Source organism: Mastomys coucha, unplaced genomic scaffold (genome assembly GCF_008632895.1).
Source record: "Mastomys coucha isolate ucsf_1 unplaced genomic scaffold, UCSF_Mcou_1 pScaffold3, whole genome shotgun sequence".
Classification (NCBI taxonomy): Eukaryota; Metazoa; Chordata; class Mammalia; order Rodentia; family Muridae; genus Mastomys; species Mastomys coucha.
The window spans coordinates 67,705,299-67,724,742 of NW_022196909.1; the positions used below are offsets into that span (position 1 = coordinate 67,705,299).

The following is a 19,444-nucleotide window of genomic DNA, read 5'->3' on the forward strand; positions in this document are numbered from 1 at the left end:
AGCATGTGTATAGTAGAAGATTGCAAATTCGATCATCAATAGGAGGAGAGGACCTCGGCCCTGTGAAGTTTCTGTACCCCAGTATAGGGGAATGCCAGGGCCAGAAAGTGGGAGAGGGCGGGGTGGCAGGCATGGGGAAGGGGGAGGCAACAGGGGTTTGTTTTTGTTGTTTTTGTTTGTTTCTTTGTTTTTTGGAGGGGAAACTGGGAATGGCAAAATTTACATGTAAATAAAGAAAATAAAAGAAAAAAAAAGAATTGACAAATGGGACCTCATAAAGTTGCAGAGCTTCTGTAAAGCAAAAGAAACTGTCAATAGGACAAAACAGCAACCAACAAATTGAGAAAAGATCTTTACCAACCCTATATCTGATAGAGGGCTGATATTCAAGGTATACAAAGAACTCAAGAAGTTAGACTCCAGAGAACCAAATAACCCTATTAAAAAATGGGGTACAGAGCTAAACAAAGAATTCTCAATTGATGAACACCGAATGGCTGAGAAGCACCTATAGAAATGTTCAACATCCTTAATCATCAGGGAAATGCAAATCAAAACAATCCTGAGATTCCACCTCACACCAGTCAGAATGGCTAGGATAAAAAACTTAGGTGACAGCAGATGCTGGAGGGGTTGTGGAGAAAGAAGAACATTACTTCATTGCTGGTGGGATTGCAAACTGATACAACCACTCTGGAAATCAGTTTGGCAGTTCCTTCAGAAATTGGACATAGTTCTACAGGAGGACCCAGCTATACCACTCCTGGGCATATACCCAAAAGATGCTCCAACATGTAATAAGGACACATGCTCCACTATGTTCGTAGCAGCCTTATTTATTATAGCCAGAACCTGGAAACAACCCAGATGTCCCTCAACAGAGGAGTGGATACAGAAATTGTGGTACATCTACACAGTGGAGTACTACTCAGCTATTAAAAACAATAAATTTATGAAATTCTTAGGGAAATGGATGGATCTGGAGAATATCATCCTGAGTGACGTAACCCAATCACAGAGAACAAACAAGGTATGCACTCTCTGATAAGTAGTTATTAGCCCAGAAGTTTGTAATACAGGAAGAATAACCCACAATCCACAAGGAACTCAAGAAGAAGGAAGACGAAAAGGTGGACATTTCATTCCTTCTTAAAAGGGGGAACCAAATACCCACAGAAGGAGTTGCGGAGATTAACTATGGAGCAGAGACTGAAGGAAGGGCAAGCCAGCCTAAATATAGCTATCTCCTGAGAGGCTCTGACAGTACCTGACTAAGACAGATGTAGAGGCTCACAGCCATCCATTGAATTGAGTACAGGGTCCCCAGTGAAGGAGTTAGAGAAAGGACCAATGGAACTGAGGGGTTTGCAGCCCCTTAGGACGAACAACAATATGAACTAATAGTACCCTCAGAGCTCCCAGGGATTCAACCACCAACCAAGGACTATACATGGTGGGACTGATTGTTCTGGCAGCATGTATATAGTAGAAGATTGCAAATTCGATCATCAATAGGAGGAGAGGACCTCGGCCCTGTGAAGGTTCTGTGCCCCAGTGTAGGGGAATGCCAGGGCCAAAAAGTGGGAGAGGGTGGGGTGGCAGGCATGGGGAGGGGGGGAGGCAACAGGGGTTTGTTTTTGTTTGTTTCTTTGTTTTTTGGAGGGGAACCTGGGAAAGGAGAATTTTACATGTAAATAAAGAAAATATCTAATAAAAAAATAGTAAAAAACAAGCAAACAAACAAACAAAAAAGTCCAGAAATCTTTAGGGTGAAGTAGGAAGGTTATGAAGTCAAACCTGAATTGAATTTCCTAGTGACAGTTCCTCAACTGTAACAATACTACTAATAATTAATATAAATTTTAAAAAAACTATTTCTGTTACCTCTTCTCCTAACTAATGGATACAATGTTTTTATTTTAAATATTAAACATTTAATTTCAAGGATGGGAAGCAGTTATTTTAAAGAAATCCCCATAGAGCTGACAGTTCTGTTCATATATTAACAACATTCAACTTCATTGTCTTTTAATGTTAAGGGTTTCTGTATTATATGACAATGTATGCTAGTGTACCCTCCAACCCTAAGAAGGAGAGTCTGTGGTAGGATTGTGCCTCTGAGGTCAATTGGACTATAGTATGAAAGTTCTTAATCCAAGTGAATAATCTTAAATAACAATGACATCATGGCACCCATTTCCTTGTTCTGTGATCAACATCATTTAAAAATTGAAGAATGGAAATGTACAGTAAGAATCAGTGAGGGGCATAGCCCTTCAGTGCCACTTTGCAATTAAGCATTTTTAGGTTGTACAAAAGAAATTCATTGCTTTATGTGTTTGTGTGCCTATTTAAACTACATTTTTCCTCATGTCAAGAATTCATTATAATGGCTAATTCTTTAAAAATTAAATTATGATTCAGAGTATTAGCTCATCTTATTCCAGTTATTTCCTGCTTGGATGCTGTACTTAAAAACTATTAAAGACACTTTTGTTTCCCATTCTCAAGGAAAAGGACTTTTTTCTTATAATGGTGCCCCAGCATTCTCCTGAGTTCATCTAACTCAGCAATATGCCTTCCATTCAGAGGAAAGCAGAGTTCTCATTGCTGAATTCTAAAGCAACCATTCCACATTTTACCCAGTTCTTGTATAACAACTCCTTCCTAACTTTCTTTGGTCAGACAAATTCTTCTCAAAGAGCAATTACACTCAATAATCCTCTGTGTGGATGAAGAGCTTGATTATGGAGTCCTCTGCTCGATAGAGATGGGAGTCCCCATCTCTATCCCTGAGCTAAGCTGTCTTGAGCAAGCAGTTATAAACACTGTGAGTTCAGCCTCCATTTTCTGTGAGGTTGACAAACCACACCCCACAATTCTCTGTTTCTTCCCACCTTCTTCTGATTTTCTGTTGATATTTGAAATGATGATCAGTTTAGTAGAGATAAGGTGGACCAAACCCTGGTTTGGTCCAGGCTCTTCAATATATAGAAATTGAGAAATAGCTACCTTACATAATGCTAGTATCAACATGTTTTAGGCTGTTGATTCTACATTTTGATTATGTTTTATAAATTTCCTTCAAAAGCTAAATTCTTAATTATGGGTTTTTTTATTTTTTGCTTATAGTGGATAAATAGATTTGGATGTGTGTGTGTGTGTGTGTGTGTGTGTGTGTGTGTGTGTGTGTGCGTGTGTGTGTGTAGAGTCAATGACCTTCTACTGACTGAAGCAGTTGATGCAGAGGCCATGATAGAAGCAACTCCTGTCTCATCAATATGAAGGGGATGTAAGGTCCAAGTACCCACAGGTGACCCAGATGTATAGTAAAAATTTGGAATCAACATTAGGTGAAGGGGTGATCAAGTCATAAAGTACCTCAAAGATAAAATAGCTGTAGATAAAAAAAAAAAAAGAAATTTAGAAGCCACACACTTTACTTTGAAACTGTATTTTGTTAGAGAGAGGGTCAAAAGGACCTTGTTCTTATGTTAGAAAAGCATATAAAACACAATCCTATTAATGGAAGATATTATCACATGAGTTTCATATATCCCATTATATACTTTAAGCAATGTAATTTTTAGAAAACACAATATTTTAGATTTAAGTTGCTTTTGACAATGATTTTTTTTTATTTTTTCTGAGTTTTTAATGACAAAGAAAAAAACAAAACAAAACCTCATGAGCATATTAAATGTTGTGTGTTGTTGCTTACCTATAGAATAAGGTGGACAGGGACTAGCTGCCTCCTCACAGTGGGACCATGCAGAACCCCAGAAGAGAATAAGCCCAATGTGTCTCTTGCATTCCTGTCATGTATTCAGAATCAGTATTAACCAAATTAAACAGTTTTAATTTGTTTATTGTTTCTTCATATGTACTAAAAATATTCAGCAAAATAGAAATTAGTAAATCAAAAATAATTATGGGGGCTATATAGAACATGTGTCCTGGATACATAATTAAACCATATGCATGGCTTCTTGAAAACTCTGTAGAGAGATAGAAATCGTGCTGGTATATTTGTCAAAAGAACCTCCTGTCAGACTTATAAAAAAAAAAATCCCTGAAGTTCAAATGTCAGATGTCACATACAGCTGGCTGCACAGAGAAGGTTTCCTCTTCATTTGTGGTTCATTCACCAGGGAAAAATGTTGACAAACCTTTGAATAGTCAGTTTCTATTTTAGATATTAGAAAAAATAATAAATAATAAACGTGAATCTGTATGCACCAGGCACATGGGTTGTAGATACAAAATACACACATTTACCATATACATATATAAATGAAAATCTTTGTGATGCGTTTTATGTCAAGAGACAGTGTTGTTGATTTCTAAACTTGGAGTTGATTATCTAAGAAGATCAACTCATTGTGACTTATTTTTTATAAGAGTGGAGAGAATCAAATGCTATGGGAAAGACCTCTTCTAAGCTACCACAAACTTGCAGGCACAGCCAGGACCATTGCACATGAAAAACCAGTCCCAGACTTTTGTTCCTCAAGGTTGCTTGGGTTACTCAAGGTTGAGAGCAATTAATGGGACCTCACAAAACAGCTCTCATAAGATTAACTAACACTGGACACAGTCTAGAAGAAAAGACTCATTGGGAAGTGGAAATGCATGCTCCCAGGAAGGCTAAAGGACAGTACAGTCAGGCCTCTATCCTCTTTGTCCCATTCCCACAGTGGCTGCCAGTTATGTAATTGACTCTGTGTATTGTCAAGAACTAGACAGCAGGTCAGTCATGTGTGCAGCTCTAGGAGCTACACCAGCACAAAGTCCTTCCCTTCCTTTTCTCTCCCCCAACCCCTCCCCCCCGCCATCAATACAGAGCCTTACATTTGCCCAGGCTGGCCTAAAGCTCAAAGCAAATCTCTTGTTTCTTCTGCATGCTGGCATTAAAGATAAGGGTGAGCTAGCATATCTGGATGCCACTAACATTAAAGCAAAACCTAAATCAAATACAAAGGTTATTTTGAGAAAGAGTCTCAATGTAGCCTAGACAGGCTTTGAGGTCCCAATCCTTCTGCCTCTACAGTGTAAATGCTAGGATTAGAAGCATGTACAGCCACACCACATAAAACAAACAAACAAACAACTCCAACTTTTTGGATGTTTCAGGACACTGAGTTTTTCTTAATTGGTAATTGCTTTTATATCTTTTTTATTTAATTAGGGTTACTTTGTGTTTGCATGTTTGTGTGGGTGTGGGTGTGTGTGTTGGTGATGGAACCAAGGGTCATGCAAACAGAAACAAACTCTTTACAACAGGCTGAACCAACAGCCCCTGTTTGTGTTTATCCCTCCTTGCCACCCCTTGATAAACAAGTCCCCTAGTCTCCCTCTGACTTCCATCAGGCTGTCCACCTGTTACCTTACAGAAGTTTTACAAAACATAAGCTTTTGTGATTGCTTTGAAGGACTTTGTACTGAAGCCCCATCTTTAGTGTTGTCTGATTTAAGAGCTTGCCTCTTTTTGTTCACTTTGATGTGGCTGTACCAGTTTGTCAAAACGTTCCTAAGTGAACAATATTGTTGTTATTTCAAATTTTTGGAAGGTGGAACACATGCCTTTATTTCTCTAGGATATTTCTAGTGACACAATTACTGGTTTATATGGAAATTGGTTCTATACTGGTTATATGGTTTATTTGGTGCTTAAGGTTTATTTTAAAAGATGACAAATGGGGATAGTTCTGACAAAACTTTTGTCTGATGGATATGACAATGTAATCATGAACAGCAGATATTCTTGGAGAGGACCTGTACCCCCAAATAAAACATGACAGTGTAGGGGGTGACTACATGGGAAGAAGAGGAGGATGTGTAGGGGTAAAGTGGGCCTAAGAGAGGGGAGTGGGTGAATACATCAACAATCTCGTTCTTATATGACAGTGGAGAACCAGGTTAGATTGCAATGCAATACAAGATTATTTACTGTTTCTACATTCATTCACCACCAGCTGAAACTGGGTAGCCTGAGTCATCTTTTATTTGATTATTATTTTTTTGGTGCAGTGCAGAATCTTCCATGACATACCTGTAACACCCCCATTCTCACTGGACATTGAATGCAGGATATTCTGGAAGAGAAATGTGGCCCTTTTCAAGGTGATGTTCTTCTACTGAGCTGAGCTTGGACTGAGAGCTAAGGAGTGAGGACTGTGGGCAAACAGAATGCCAATTGTGCCCTCCTGTTTCTTTGTCCTTTGGCTTGTCTAGGCAGAAAGGCTTAGTGGGTACCATGGCCTTGCCAACTGTCACTGGATTTCTGTTTATGCCTTAAAATTATTTATTTCTTGTTTATGTGTAGTATGCATGTCTCTGTTTTCATATGTCTATGTGTGTAGTGTATTCAGAAGACGAAGAAGATGTCACCTGCCTAAAAGCTAGAGTTACAGGAGATTATGAGTGCCTCTCTGGGTACTGGAAACTGTATGCAGGTCCTGTGGAAGAACAGCAAAGCCTCTTTCATACTAAGTCTTCTTTCCATGACCACCGAACCAGTCCCAGTCCCAAAAGCAGGGTTACTGGGTGAGCAGATGCTCATTTAGCATATCAATCATGAAGAAATAAAAACATAAAATTTATGTTGAATGAATTCAGCCTTATGCTTCTTGTCAGGTTCCTTAGTGTGACATGTTTTCATCATAAACTGTCTGTATAGCTGTTACTTCTGATTGTTCCCATGTTGATTGTTTTTTATGAGGTCAGAGATTCGAAAACAAAAAGAAAAGTTCAAGAAAAAGAACTAGAGATCATCAAAATGTGTAGTTATGCCAGGGCGATAATATTAGAGAATTCATTTCCTATTTTACACCATTGATATTTATAGCTTTGGTAAAAATATATTATCTTAAAATTCTAGGAACTAATATCCACACCTATCTTACCATAGTGCAGTCCATAATGAATAAATGCAGAAAAATATAGGAGGAAATGCATAGAGATCCATATTGGGGGTACCCAGCATTATTTACCTTGAATTTGTATGCTTTTGTTATTTTCCATAATGACTTTTATTTTTTCATTTCAATATTTTTCTTTTTGTTCTTAGTAAATTATAAAAACTATCATGTATATGTGTATGCGTGTGTGTGTGCTCTTTACAAGTAGTTGATTATTTTATCAGACCAGAGATAATTGCTATAATTGTTGATTGTCAGGTCTTTTTTAAAAGGAATATTTATGGAGTTCTATAACCATATTTAGTGAAATGATCAGGTGACCTCTGTAATTTAATATGCATGCTAATATATAAAGATTCCCTGAAGTGGAACCATTCTTGTCACAAACCTGAATGAGTATGGTATAATTTTAAATTAATTTTTGTATTCAATTTGCTAATGGTTTATTTAGGATCTTTTCTGTATGCATAAAAATGTTGGTACATGGTTTTCTTGTATATTACTTACCTAGTCTGTACACCTGTTGTTTTCAGAGTTGTTCTCAGAAAGCTATTAATAGAGTTATTTGTTCCTGAGATTGGTGTGATGAAACACAACAGTAACCTCAGTGGTCACATGCTGGAAACAGGAACATTAGAATTTGGAGCTCAGCCTAAGTGACATGAGACCTTACTCCCTACCCTCTCACTCCTATCACTGAAAAATAACCAGAGAATTATGTGTTACCTTAAAGTTTTGTACCACGGGCCTTTAAAATGTCTGAAAAAGATGGATGGTAAGAAATGTGTATAGTACAGTCTTTCTTCTTCTTCCTCACTTGGGTGAATGTCTTCACAATTTTTTACTATATCTTAATATTCATTTCATGTAGAGCAGTGTTTCTTAACCTGTGGGTTGTGACTGCTTTCGGAGTCAATGGACATTTTAACAGTGATCAACCACCTAAGACCATCCGAAAGCACATAGGTTTACATTATAATTCATACTAGTAACAAAATTACAGTTATGAAGTAGTAACCAACATAATCTTATGGGTGGGGGTCACCACAACATGAGGAATGCTACTAAAGGGTTACAGTATTAGAGGGGGTAGAGAAGCACTGTTCAATGGCTAGGAGGATCTAAGTGAAAGTGAAGTGTGCACTCTCTGTCTTCCCGCACTGAATGAGTCTTTCCATTTGCTCCCTCTCTCATCTCCTAGAGAGAAGACATCCTGGGCTCAAAAGCTCCTCTTACGAAAAAACAAAGAAGGGCAAAATATTGACTGTGATTGTGTGTGTCTATAGGCCAGCCAAAGCTGTGTCTTTCTAATACTTAAAGCATGGTTTAAGGTCTTAGGTGACCTCTGTGAAAGGGCTACTTGACCTGAAGGTCGAGAAGTACTGACCGAGTGCCAGGAAGCAGATTCCAACAAAGCTGCGAAGACCCCAGGTGATCTACAGGCATTTACATTCCTCCTGACTTCCACTGTGTCCTCAGAGACACACTAAGATTTGTCTGCCCAAAACTGTCACAGTCTGTATTCAAACAATGGGTGGTTGAATGTTTATTCAATTCCTGGTAGGCTTTGTTGCAAAAGATTTCAAAATTAAAATGCAAAATATATATACCATAGACTATTTGTTCAAGGCAGAATACACCTCAACATTCATTGTGTGCAATTTGACAAATACCACTTAATAAGTGTAGTAATAGGCCAGCTAGAGATGACATTCCCTAGCCACTTTGGCACTTTTGGTAGCATACCATTTTACATCACTTACATTTTATTAAACACTATACTTTAGTTTTGAATCCCCATAAATAAATAACAAAAAAGTCTTGCCACGATCTCTGTGATGTTCTGTTGCTCGTATTCTAAATTTATGTTCATGACATATTTCTGTAGTAATAGACAGGCATTATTTCTTTCATTTTATGTTTAATTCACATAAGTGCAGTCAGATGGGACTGTGACACCCTGCCATGCCTGGATTGTAATTTGTAAGACTTATTTGTGGATATTTGACTTCCTTGAAGTCATTGCCCAAGTATACACACATGTACAGATGTGTCTACTCATGTGTTCACATGTATATGTTCTGAATATCTCTAAAAATATTTTGTACATATATTATTAAAGAATAAGCTGCATTGTAAACTATTTTAATTTTGAATTTTGCTTGTTTCTTTGGTCAGGAACCAAAACCTAGAACCATTTTAAGCAGGGCAATTTTAAGTCCTGTAAATGGAGTGGTTTTCCTAGCCAGGCCTGGGTGAAGGCTTTAGTTGTAATGACAGATTTCAGGGGAGAGAGTTTGCTTCCACTTGGAGCCAAGACTAAGATAAACATGTTTCTGTAACACTCTCCTTTGAGGGCATTTCTTAAGATGATGAAATTAGTGATGTTTGATTTGGAAAATCTCAGCTATTAATTAGATTTCTTCATAAGAAGGGAACTGGCTAACTGACTCTAAGTGTGTATTCAAGTTGATTTCTTAAGATCATTTTAAGTATGTTTGGTGTTTTGCAACCAACCGACATTTCATAACATGACTGCTGGTCCTGCCAAATTCCTATAGACACTGCCCCAAAACTCAGGTTGTTTGTACACTGAATTACACTTAAGTTACTCTTACTAACAATATTAAGTGGGACATGTAAGATGCATGTTAACACAAAAAGAACTGATCTGAAGATAACAACTATAATAAGTAATTCAGTGTTTTCCTTTTATGGGTTTTAATATTCTCAATTATTTGAATCTATAGTTATAACTTGGGGTTATTGATGGAGAAGTAGATTTTAATATCTGCCCAGCTCTAATGTGTTAAAGGCTTATTATTAATATAAAAGTTGTATGTCTTTTATCTAGAAACTAAATGTTAGAAGATGGAGTAGAAACCTTCAATTGAGATGAAAAACTACAACAGACACCACAAGTTGAAGTCACTAGTTTATTAAATAAAACAAATACATGAAAACACAAAATTAGGGCTTAGGGACATAGGGACAAATTATAGGAGTTAAGGGGATGAATTGTAGATAAATGTGATCAAAATAATTTGTATGACTGCTCAAGGATTTAATTTTTTTAACATTCACAATAGGGAGATAGTAAAATTCACAAAGCTAACTAGTAAAATGTGTAAACAGTTTTATTATATAAACTTTCTATTGACACAAAATAACTATAAATGTGACTTTTACAATTGCATTATCTAGGGGGAAAAAGCTTTTCTAAGTGTTAAGTAAAGATAGCACTACGTGTATGAAAGAGCAGAGTGGAGGCAGAGTCCTGTGCTTGCTGAACCTCTCACCATCCTTCTGTTCTCATGCACAGTTTACTTTGATGTTTAAGTAACAATACAGCTACTATAATCATGAAAGACAAGTAAATTATGTTGATCTAAAAGTAAATTAAATGCCATCAGAAGCCAGCAGATAATTTTAAGTGTTTGATAATACATAAAATATTGAATGTTCTTCTGCATGACCTGTGAGAACTTGGCATCCTTGCACTGAAATGTTGCATTCTTTGGTTTCTTATGAGTCTTATTTCCCTCCAGACAGAGCCAAAGGAAGATCAAGAGCAGGGAGCCACTTTGCCTCAGCCCGGAGACGGAGCCGAGCTGTCCTTTACCACATCTCGGGACACCTGCAAAGAAGAGAAAAGAACAAATTGAAAATAAATAATGTAGGTGCTGTGTGTGTATATTGTGGAGACCAGTCCCCCCAGAGAGCAATGCTTGATCCACTAAAGAATGGTTCCAATTACTCCTTTATTGAATTTCTTAGCTTTCTTTTTCCCACTTTGGCTTGCATCTGCCTGTAAATAACAGACTTGGAAATGTCAGCAGTACAAGGCATTTCTGTAAAAAGTGTGCAATCGTAGTGTTTGCACAGCACAAAGATTACATTGTTGATGGGGTGAGTGCGCTATTGTGTGGGGAGGGCCACAGCAGACAGACTCTGTGTTTTGAGAAACAGGACCTTGTCATAAGTCCTGTTCACAGTTATTATCAGTTAGTTACAACTTTTTAAATTTAATTTCAGTGTCAATGTTACACTTGTTGCCATTCCCTTGAGAACTGTTATTGAGGGAAATCATGAGCTGATAAAAGTAATCACTCCATTTAAAATGTCATGTTCTATAGAAATCAGTTGGAACTTTCAGGCAGTGGAGCATTGCATTGGAAACCACAAGCTATCTGATTAGGTTGTATAAAATGTTTCATTTTTAGTGAATTAGAGTAAGGGATACTTACTGTGGCTGCTTAGTAAGGATGACTATGGGTTGAAGACTGAAGTCTAACTTGTCAGTGGAAACAGGAACAGTCACATCCAGCAAGCAGAACTCCTTTGGAACTTTAGAATCGGTCCAGTTGTCTTGGGAACTGAGAACACGGAGTTCTTCCTAACGACTTTTACAGACTCAGCACTATGATGACCTTTTCTTAGACCCAATGTCTTGATGAAACAAGCCTTCCTCCCAGTGTGCAAAGTTTCAATTTCTGTGCTTATAGTGAAAAATGAAAGGTGTATAAACCCAGGGTGTGGGGAGCTATTTGAGAATGCTGCAAATGGGGTGTGGCTTGTGGCTTCTGGAAGTCACACTTGGTGTTCCAGTCCCCTCATGCTCCCAAGATTCTTCATCAGGCCTGGGTTGCTCTGACGTGTACTCCTATGGAGACTTGAGTCCAGTTGGTGGAGAGTGGTGGTTTGGGCTTTTGTCCTAACTTACTATGACAATTTTATGTGTGTGTGTGTGTGTGTGTGTGTGTGTGTGTGTGTGTGTGTGTGTGTGATCTATATGCAAAGATTTGGTTATGCCAAAAGTCCACACCATCTTCTTGCTTCAGTTGAGAATCATTTAGGTGAGAGTCACTGCATGTCTCAGTGAACTTAAACTGCAGTTGGCTCTTTTCCCCTCTAGTTTAACAAATATAAAGTATTACTTAAAAATCTCTTTTAAAAAACTCATAACTCCCACTCCTTAGTGACTTAGTTAGTTGCCTTTGTTCATTTTAGAAGTATAAACTTCAGAAGGGAGAGTAGTACTAAGAATGCTGAGTCAGGTCAGAGACAATGATGCCACAGTAGCCCTAACTTTGGAAACCAGGTGTGGTCCAAACTGGCCTCAGTCACTGTGCGCACCTGGATAGAGAGCAGCTAAGGATCAGACAGCAGGGAGAGAGGAGGAAGGACACAAAAGGCCTGCACTTACAGTCAAAATGCTCTCAGGGGAATTCAAGCTGCAATAACTGATGCACACAAGAACCACCAACACTTTATCAGACTAGCTATTTAAAACTTCCTTCCTTACATTGTATTACTCAATACTCATGGCACACCAGTGCCAAGGATGTTTCTATTAGCTCCATCATTAACAATGGGGACAACCCCAACTTATTAAAACTCTCCAAAGTGGAAAAATCAGCTAAGGGGCTCAGACCTTAACTTTCCCAGAGATGATCCTATCATGCAATCACAGGCAACAGAACTCTTTAGGCTTGTGTCCAAGTTTGAAGATGGCATGAAATACCTTTAACTTAGGCTCTAAGTTCACCTGGAAGTGGCTAGAAAGCAATTTTAATTCATTTTGATTTTTGATTACTTACACTATGAAATGAGAAGTCTGTCCAGCAGAAATCAGTGTTGAAGGGAGTCTAGCCAGCCTGAGGAGGACAAAGATGGCTCTGGCAGACCTCATCCTTCTCTCCCATTCCCTCTACCTTGCTAAAAGCTGTTAAACTACATTCTTAAAGCTACCTCCAAGGTCAACTGTCTTATATGGCCACTTCCTCCTCTGGAGGCTGCCTACCAAAGTCCAGCTATCTAAGTATTGAAGTCTAGCCATCAAAACCCCCTTTGGTTCACCTAATTAACATGACCAATTAAAATTAAACACTTCATCCTAGTGTGGGATTTTCCCTTTATAAACTGCCTTTTGCCTATGGGCCATGTCTTCTCCTCTCTATCCAATCAGTCCTTTGTCTCCAAGAGTAAATACCCTGTTTCCTCTCCCTTTCCCACTTTCTCCTCTTTTTCTTGTTTCCTTCCCATTCTGCCCCTTCCTCTATCCCCTGCAAAGGAGACAAAGGTCTCTCATTTTTGCCTTATGTCCCTCTGGGACAAATACATCTTTGTGCTGAGAACTTGGTTTCAGGTTGTCTTGACCCAACTCCAGGCTTCCTAATACAGTTCATAGTAGAGAGCCCTTGAGCAGTTTGAGTGAGGATTATAACCATACCTAAATATCATGAGCAAGAGGCCTCCCTCATTAGTACCGCTATCAAAGACAGCCTCCGTGTCAGGTACGCACAGTATAAGGACATTTTCCTACCACCTGTGCATTCAGAGGTGAGTTTCAAACAAACATTGCAAAATTCTTTAGGAAAAATCACCTTAATTAGGCTTTGGAGTTAACATGTGCATTTGGATAATTCATCAGATACAAACTGATGGACTAAAAAAGCATTATGGGCCCTAAAGCACAACCCTCAAAATTAATAAGTAACAACTGTCCAAGATCTAATACTATTTTTAAACATGTCTTATTCTATGGACAAGCTCCATGTATTTAAGTGTTAGAAATACTGTGAAATTTCTCCACACTTTCCATCTATTGCACAGTTTTATGCACATATCTATTTTTGTGGTTGCAAGAATTTGCTTGATTCAAGAGAACTTTGTTAAAGATTGTTGTAGTAAAGTCTTTTTGTGCAATTTCCAACTATGTAATGATGTGTGCAGGATTGAATTACTGATGCTTCAAAAGTTAAGTCAAACATGCTGTGTATTGCATTCTAAGTATAATTTTTGAACTACCATGCTATAACAACAATTAGTTTAACAATAGCATTAAGGTGCACATTTGAAATAGTCTACAAAAATACCACACAGTTTACATTTAGCATTTTTTACATGTTGCTCAGTGTTTGTCTGACATCACAGAGTTTAATGGAATCAGTGTGAAATAAAGCAAACACCTTCTCATGCGTTCCCAATCGGTACACTCTGAGACTGTAACAACAGGATAAAGACAGCATGTGTTCCCAATCGGTACACTCTGAGACTGTAACAACAGGATAAAGGCAGCATGCGTTCCCAATCGGTACACTCTGAGACTGTAACAACAGGATAAAGACAGCATGCGTTCCCAATCGGTACACTCTGAGACTGTAACAACAGGATAAAGGCAGTGCCTATTTGGACAGAAACATGACGTGCTTCTGGCAAATCAATAATTTCCTATTGTAAATGTTCAGAGATAAAGTTATAGTTCAGTCTATAGTAAATGTTTAGGGATAAAGTTATAGTTCAGTCTGTCCTGGGCAGGGCTAGAAAGGTGGATCATGAATTAAGATCATTTTCTAGTCTTGAAAAGGACCTGGGTTTGATTCTCAGTACCCACAGAGCTGATTCCAACTCCTTTTCCATGGAATTTGGTACCTCCTTGTGGCCTCTGCAAGCGCCAGGTATACATGTAGTGCACAGGCTTACTTGCAGATAAAAACATTCATACACATAAAACAAAATGAATAAACCTTTAAAAGAAGAATTTATGGGCCATGATAACTTCAATGAACCTTATCAATTGAAGAGATGAATACTTGTGAACCTGAACTATTTCTTCTCTGCTCATGAATGAGTTTTAACTCCCTCCTCCAACACATACCCCATAGACCTAGAAAGTAATTCATTACCTCCATTTCATGGCAAAGTCCAAATTTGGAACTTATCCCTTAACTACCAAGAAGGTAATTTGAAGAAACAATGCAGTGGTACTAACCAACCATCCAGAGGTGAAGCAGTGGCCCACTGTGGAACATGGGTATGACATGCTTGTGGTACTAAGTAGACATACTAGCAGAAAGTAGACTCACATTGGGAACTCCTACCTTTAGACAAAGGGCAGAACTAACAGATCATAACTCCATCTATGAACGTCCCAGGGATCCCCAGGAGACCTGAGCCTTCCTGAACACACTACATTTCTCTGTCTTCCTCTCATTGACTGAGACAAGAAGGCAACACTGTGACCTACAAGCACTATGCATACAGAACTTTCTCCTGTTCAAGTTAAATTTCAAATCTAAGTTCTCATTACCTTTCTTGAGTTTCTCATTAATTGAGGTCAAAACCAAGTCTATAAGTACTTGGTCACAGACTTGTGGAATTGTTATAGTTGAGCCTCCCTTTGTCTCATAGCAACAAGGGAATTGTTCATCTATTTGGACTGCTTTCAAAGCAAAGTGCTTCATCAGCTATTAAAAACTCTAGCTAGTCCCTGTTTAATCAGCTGTGTGGTGAATGTTGTCTTTCTCCTCCATGACTTGAATAATAACCCGAACCCCTAAGTAACTACTTCTCTCCTTCTTAATGGCTGCTCTGTTTCAGAATATATGCATATTAATCAAAATAATGAGGTTTGGGTTCCAATTAGAAACATCAACACCCACAGTGTACAAATGCATGGACCACCCAGTGCACTTTGATAGAAGATGAAGCGACTGTTTTCAGGAGAATGTTGGTCATCTCTATACTTTCTGAGGGGAGGGAGGTTATCTTTGCTGACATCAACAGAATCCAGGTCAGAACTCTTTGGGTAACAATTCTTATCTGAAAGCTACCCATATGCAGACCATACTATACTAATGAACATTCAAGCATGCCCTTGTTATTATACTATGTATAGCTTACACTTGCAATTGGATGCTTTTTGATAATATTTGAGATAATAGTATTTTTATTTTTTAATGATCAAACTCTAGATCATTCACTTAAAACACACACACACACACACACACACACACACACACACACAATTTGCCCAGTACTGTCCACATAACCACATAACAAAGATCACTGTTTAGTTTTAGTGCACTAACAAGCCAGAGACATTCTAAGTGTGCTATTAGGGTACTTTCTTTGTTGTAGACCATACAGAGATGGTGCTAATAAATAGTGCAGGTCTAGGCAGGAGATGGCTCAGAGCATATACTGTTAATATGACTCAGAGCATATAAAGTCCTACAGAGGAGCTGAGCTCTGCCTTCAGTACCCATGTCAGATCTCATAAATGCCTGGAACTCCATTTTAAAGAGATGCAACACACTTTTTTGACCTTCTTGAGCATCTGTGTTTATTTCTACAAACCAATATGTTTGGTGGTCACTCACTCAAAGTACCATACAGCAATGAGTTCACCAGAGGATTTTTGAGCCTGTAGCTTATATAATATTAAATGCTAACAGTAAGATTTTTAAATATGTATGAACACTCTCTGAAATAATAGTAAATTATTTCAGATAATAATAATAATAATAATAAATTAATAAATGTGCAAATTATAAATACTCAAGACTGTAACAGTTGTTTATTACTATTAACAATATTGTATACTATAAATAAGTATCTATGGTATACCTGTACTTGACTAAAATTCAGTAAGTTCCTGTACAGAAGCATCACAGACAGGTTGTATTACAGTAGCCGGCCTCTTCCCTAAGTGACAAGATTTTTCACTTCACTTGGAATCTTGTGGGACTAGCATCACAAAGAACCCTGTGGTTGACCACAGCACAACTTAGTAGAACTGGACAGTAGACTCATGTTGCATTTTACAGGTATTTGATGTTGAATGTGTGTATAGTCCAAGCTACTCAAGTGTACATTTAGAGATGTTCAGTCTCCATTTCTAACTGCATACTGCTTTATCCCTCCTTTTCTTTGTGTCTTTATCCACAGAACGTGTTTGTAGATAAACCAGCATTTCCAGAGTATAAGGTTTCTGATGCAAAAAAGTCGAAGTTCATCCTGCTGCATTTCAGCACTTTCAAAGCTGGCTGGGACTGGCTCATTTTGTTGGCAACGTTTTATGTTGCTGTGACAGTCCCTTACAATGTGTGCTTCATTGGCAATGAGGATCTGTCCACAACTCGGAGCACAACGGTCAGTGACATTGCAGTGGAGATTCTTTTCATTATAGGTAAGATCCTGTAGTTTCTCATCTCAGAGATTTGCATGTGGGAAATGAGCATGTTGCTTATTTCTGTGGAAAATTTGAACAAAGGTCTATTTGCAAGAATGTGTTTCAGCCTCTAATGCAAATTTTGGAGCCTCACATGCTTAAATTTCTGAAATTTGCCTCTTCTGGTTTTCCTACTGTTCCTGCACCAAAACATCTAAACCAATGTCCCATTTTTCCTCATTCATTTTATTGAAAAATGTATCAAAGGAAGACTTGATGTCTATTGTGTTTGGACCCTGACATTCTTAGAGATATTAACTACGCAAAGCCAAAGATGAGTTTATCAAAAGCCCATCAGTAGAATGAAATTCTGAGAGTGGTCCAGGATGTCCTGGGTGTGTTGCTCTTTACTGGTGTTTAGAATGGGCTCTGCAAGTGACCTGCCTACAGAACCAAAAAAATCATAGGACTTTGTTACCTATAGTAATCAAGAGAGCCAGTATCTGATTTTAGCTAAGGAGACTCCAAGAGATATTTGTTTCCAGTATTTATCTCTAGAACCCTGAGGATTTCAGTCAGCAGACACCAGCTTGATTGTGTAGACACCTTTCTTTCTATTTTCCTGTCTGCTAAATCTTCATTTCTTTAAGAATGAAACCTGTTCCTTGTTTGTCCATCTAGACCAAATTCTGGTTGTCTATAAGTTTAGATTAACTCCACCCTCTTTAATTAGCCACTATTGGTTACAAGTACTGAGTCTTTACCTGATCATGGTGATAAAGAGCAACATGAAGGAATATTATGGAAATATCTTAAGCAAGCGACTGAATCAAGGAATAATTGACCTCTTTTAAAAAGAAGAAGAAGTGAAGTAGACCAAAACTCTTCTTCAATTGTGGTAGCTTGTTTGCTCAATGAAGTTCTTAACACTTTGGAGCCAGAGTGGTGTTAGAGCCAGTCCATGACGGATATAAGAGTAAGGTCAGTAACTGAATGTATGTGTCTGCTCTAGACATGTATTCCTGCTCTCCCCATGACCTATCCCTCTGGTATCTCTGCACCTATGAGCCCTGCCTGTTAGGACACCCAGCTTTCTCCCCCAAAGTTGCTATACTATATTAAACCACTAGATGGCAACAGTATCAAGTTGGGTAACTTGGTAAAGTTACAAACTCAACTTCATTTTTTCAATTAAAAACATTCATTGTGAGAAAATTAAAAGCGTAATGAGATCTGTTTGATCATGATGGAACAACAGATTTCATCATTACAGTTTGTATTTGAAATGAAGTTATGGACAAACTGAGTGTGGCTATATGCCAGTAGATTTCATTTCATCTCCTGTTGTTTCCTCTTATGAAGCCATGACAAATAATGATGATGTCATCATCCTAAAACTATTCTCAATATCCAGGTTAACATTCTGAAGGACTCGGGTCTTCACTACATGTCTGAGCCTGATTTCCTTCCAGGTATTAAGTTTGCAAGGTCTCATCAAGAACTAGGCCAGTGTCTGTTGAATACACATGCCGTCAGCTTTCTTACATTGATATTTACAGCTCTTTCGCTAAGGCAAAGTTGGTTCTTGAATGTTCTTCACCAGGTTTTCCTGGTATTTGAGATTTGAAAGCTCATGGGCAAGGAATTCATTTTGGCACCATGCCCTCCCAGGCAGAGGATGACGTGTTTACCCGTGAGGACTCACACGCTGAGGAAGATTTGTCTGGGGTATGCATTCTTGGGGGAGACTGAGGGAGTCTGGTTTCTTCTGATGCTGCCCTCTGATCTGCTGGATTCACTCTTACTGTCCTTTCTATTGCTTAGGAAGCAAGTTGACCCAGCACCCACTCCCAGTAATTTAACCCCTGCTATGTTTACCCACTTGGGTTTATCCAACAATTGCTTTACAGCTGGAGATGTGAGTCTGGCAGCAGTATGAAAGCCTGCCTGGAATCACTTGTTGTCTGACCTAATTTTATAGGCAATTTGCTTTCAAATTTTTTACTGTTGCCACAGGTTCTTAAATAGGTTTAAGGACATGTATACTTCTAGTACACTTGAAGAATGGTTTATAGTACAGTTTCTCCTGTTAATTTTTACCCAAACTTTTATCATGTGCATCTCTTCACAAACTTGATGAGAAACTGATCAGCTGTAAATGAGCTACAATACTTGGAGTAAGAGCAGGTAGTAGCAGCACCCACCTGTAACTCGGCTGTAAGTCTAGCGCTCCAAAGGCAATGCAGGAATGCTCTGAGTTCAAGGCCATAAGGGGCTACACATTGGAGCAGTATGTCCAAAGCCAGAGATAACACACAATTATACGATGAATGGAAATATGTCCTACCTACAGTACTGCATCGTCACGATCCTCGTGACTATTTGTACCACTTAACTTTCATTCCTTTGTGGAGTGTGATGGACATGGCTTATTTAAAATTTACCATTTCTTTTTAATTTTTGTTTCTGTGAAACTGGAGATTCACCCGGGAGCTGAACTATGCCTTCAGTCCATCTGGGTCCATTACAACGGGTTTGGGAAGGACACGTTTCATTGTGTCTGAAAGAT

The 19,444-nt window shown here is 38.4% G+C and overlaps 1 protein-coding gene across 19 annotated transcripts in view; it reads left to right on the forward strand.

Annotated features, from left to right (window-relative positions):
* Nucleotides 1-19,444, forward strand: part of Kcnh8 (potassium voltage-gated channel subfamily H member 8) — a 413,545-nt gene that overhangs the window by 193,442 nt on the left and 200,659 nt on the right. For all 19 annotated transcript variants that reach the window (XR_004112587.1, XR_004112585.1, XR_004112584.1 and 16 more), the window contains 2 exons: nucleotides 10,469-10,596; nucleotides 16,653-16,893. Coding sequence is in view for 3 of the 19 variants with exons in the window: in XM_031348795.1 (XP_031204655.1) it covers nucleotides 10,469-10,596; nucleotides 16,653-16,893 (369 nt within the window). In the remaining 16 variants the exon portion in view is untranslated. The remainder of the gene's footprint in view (nucleotides 1-10,468; nucleotides 10,597-16,652; nucleotides 16,894-19,444) is intronic.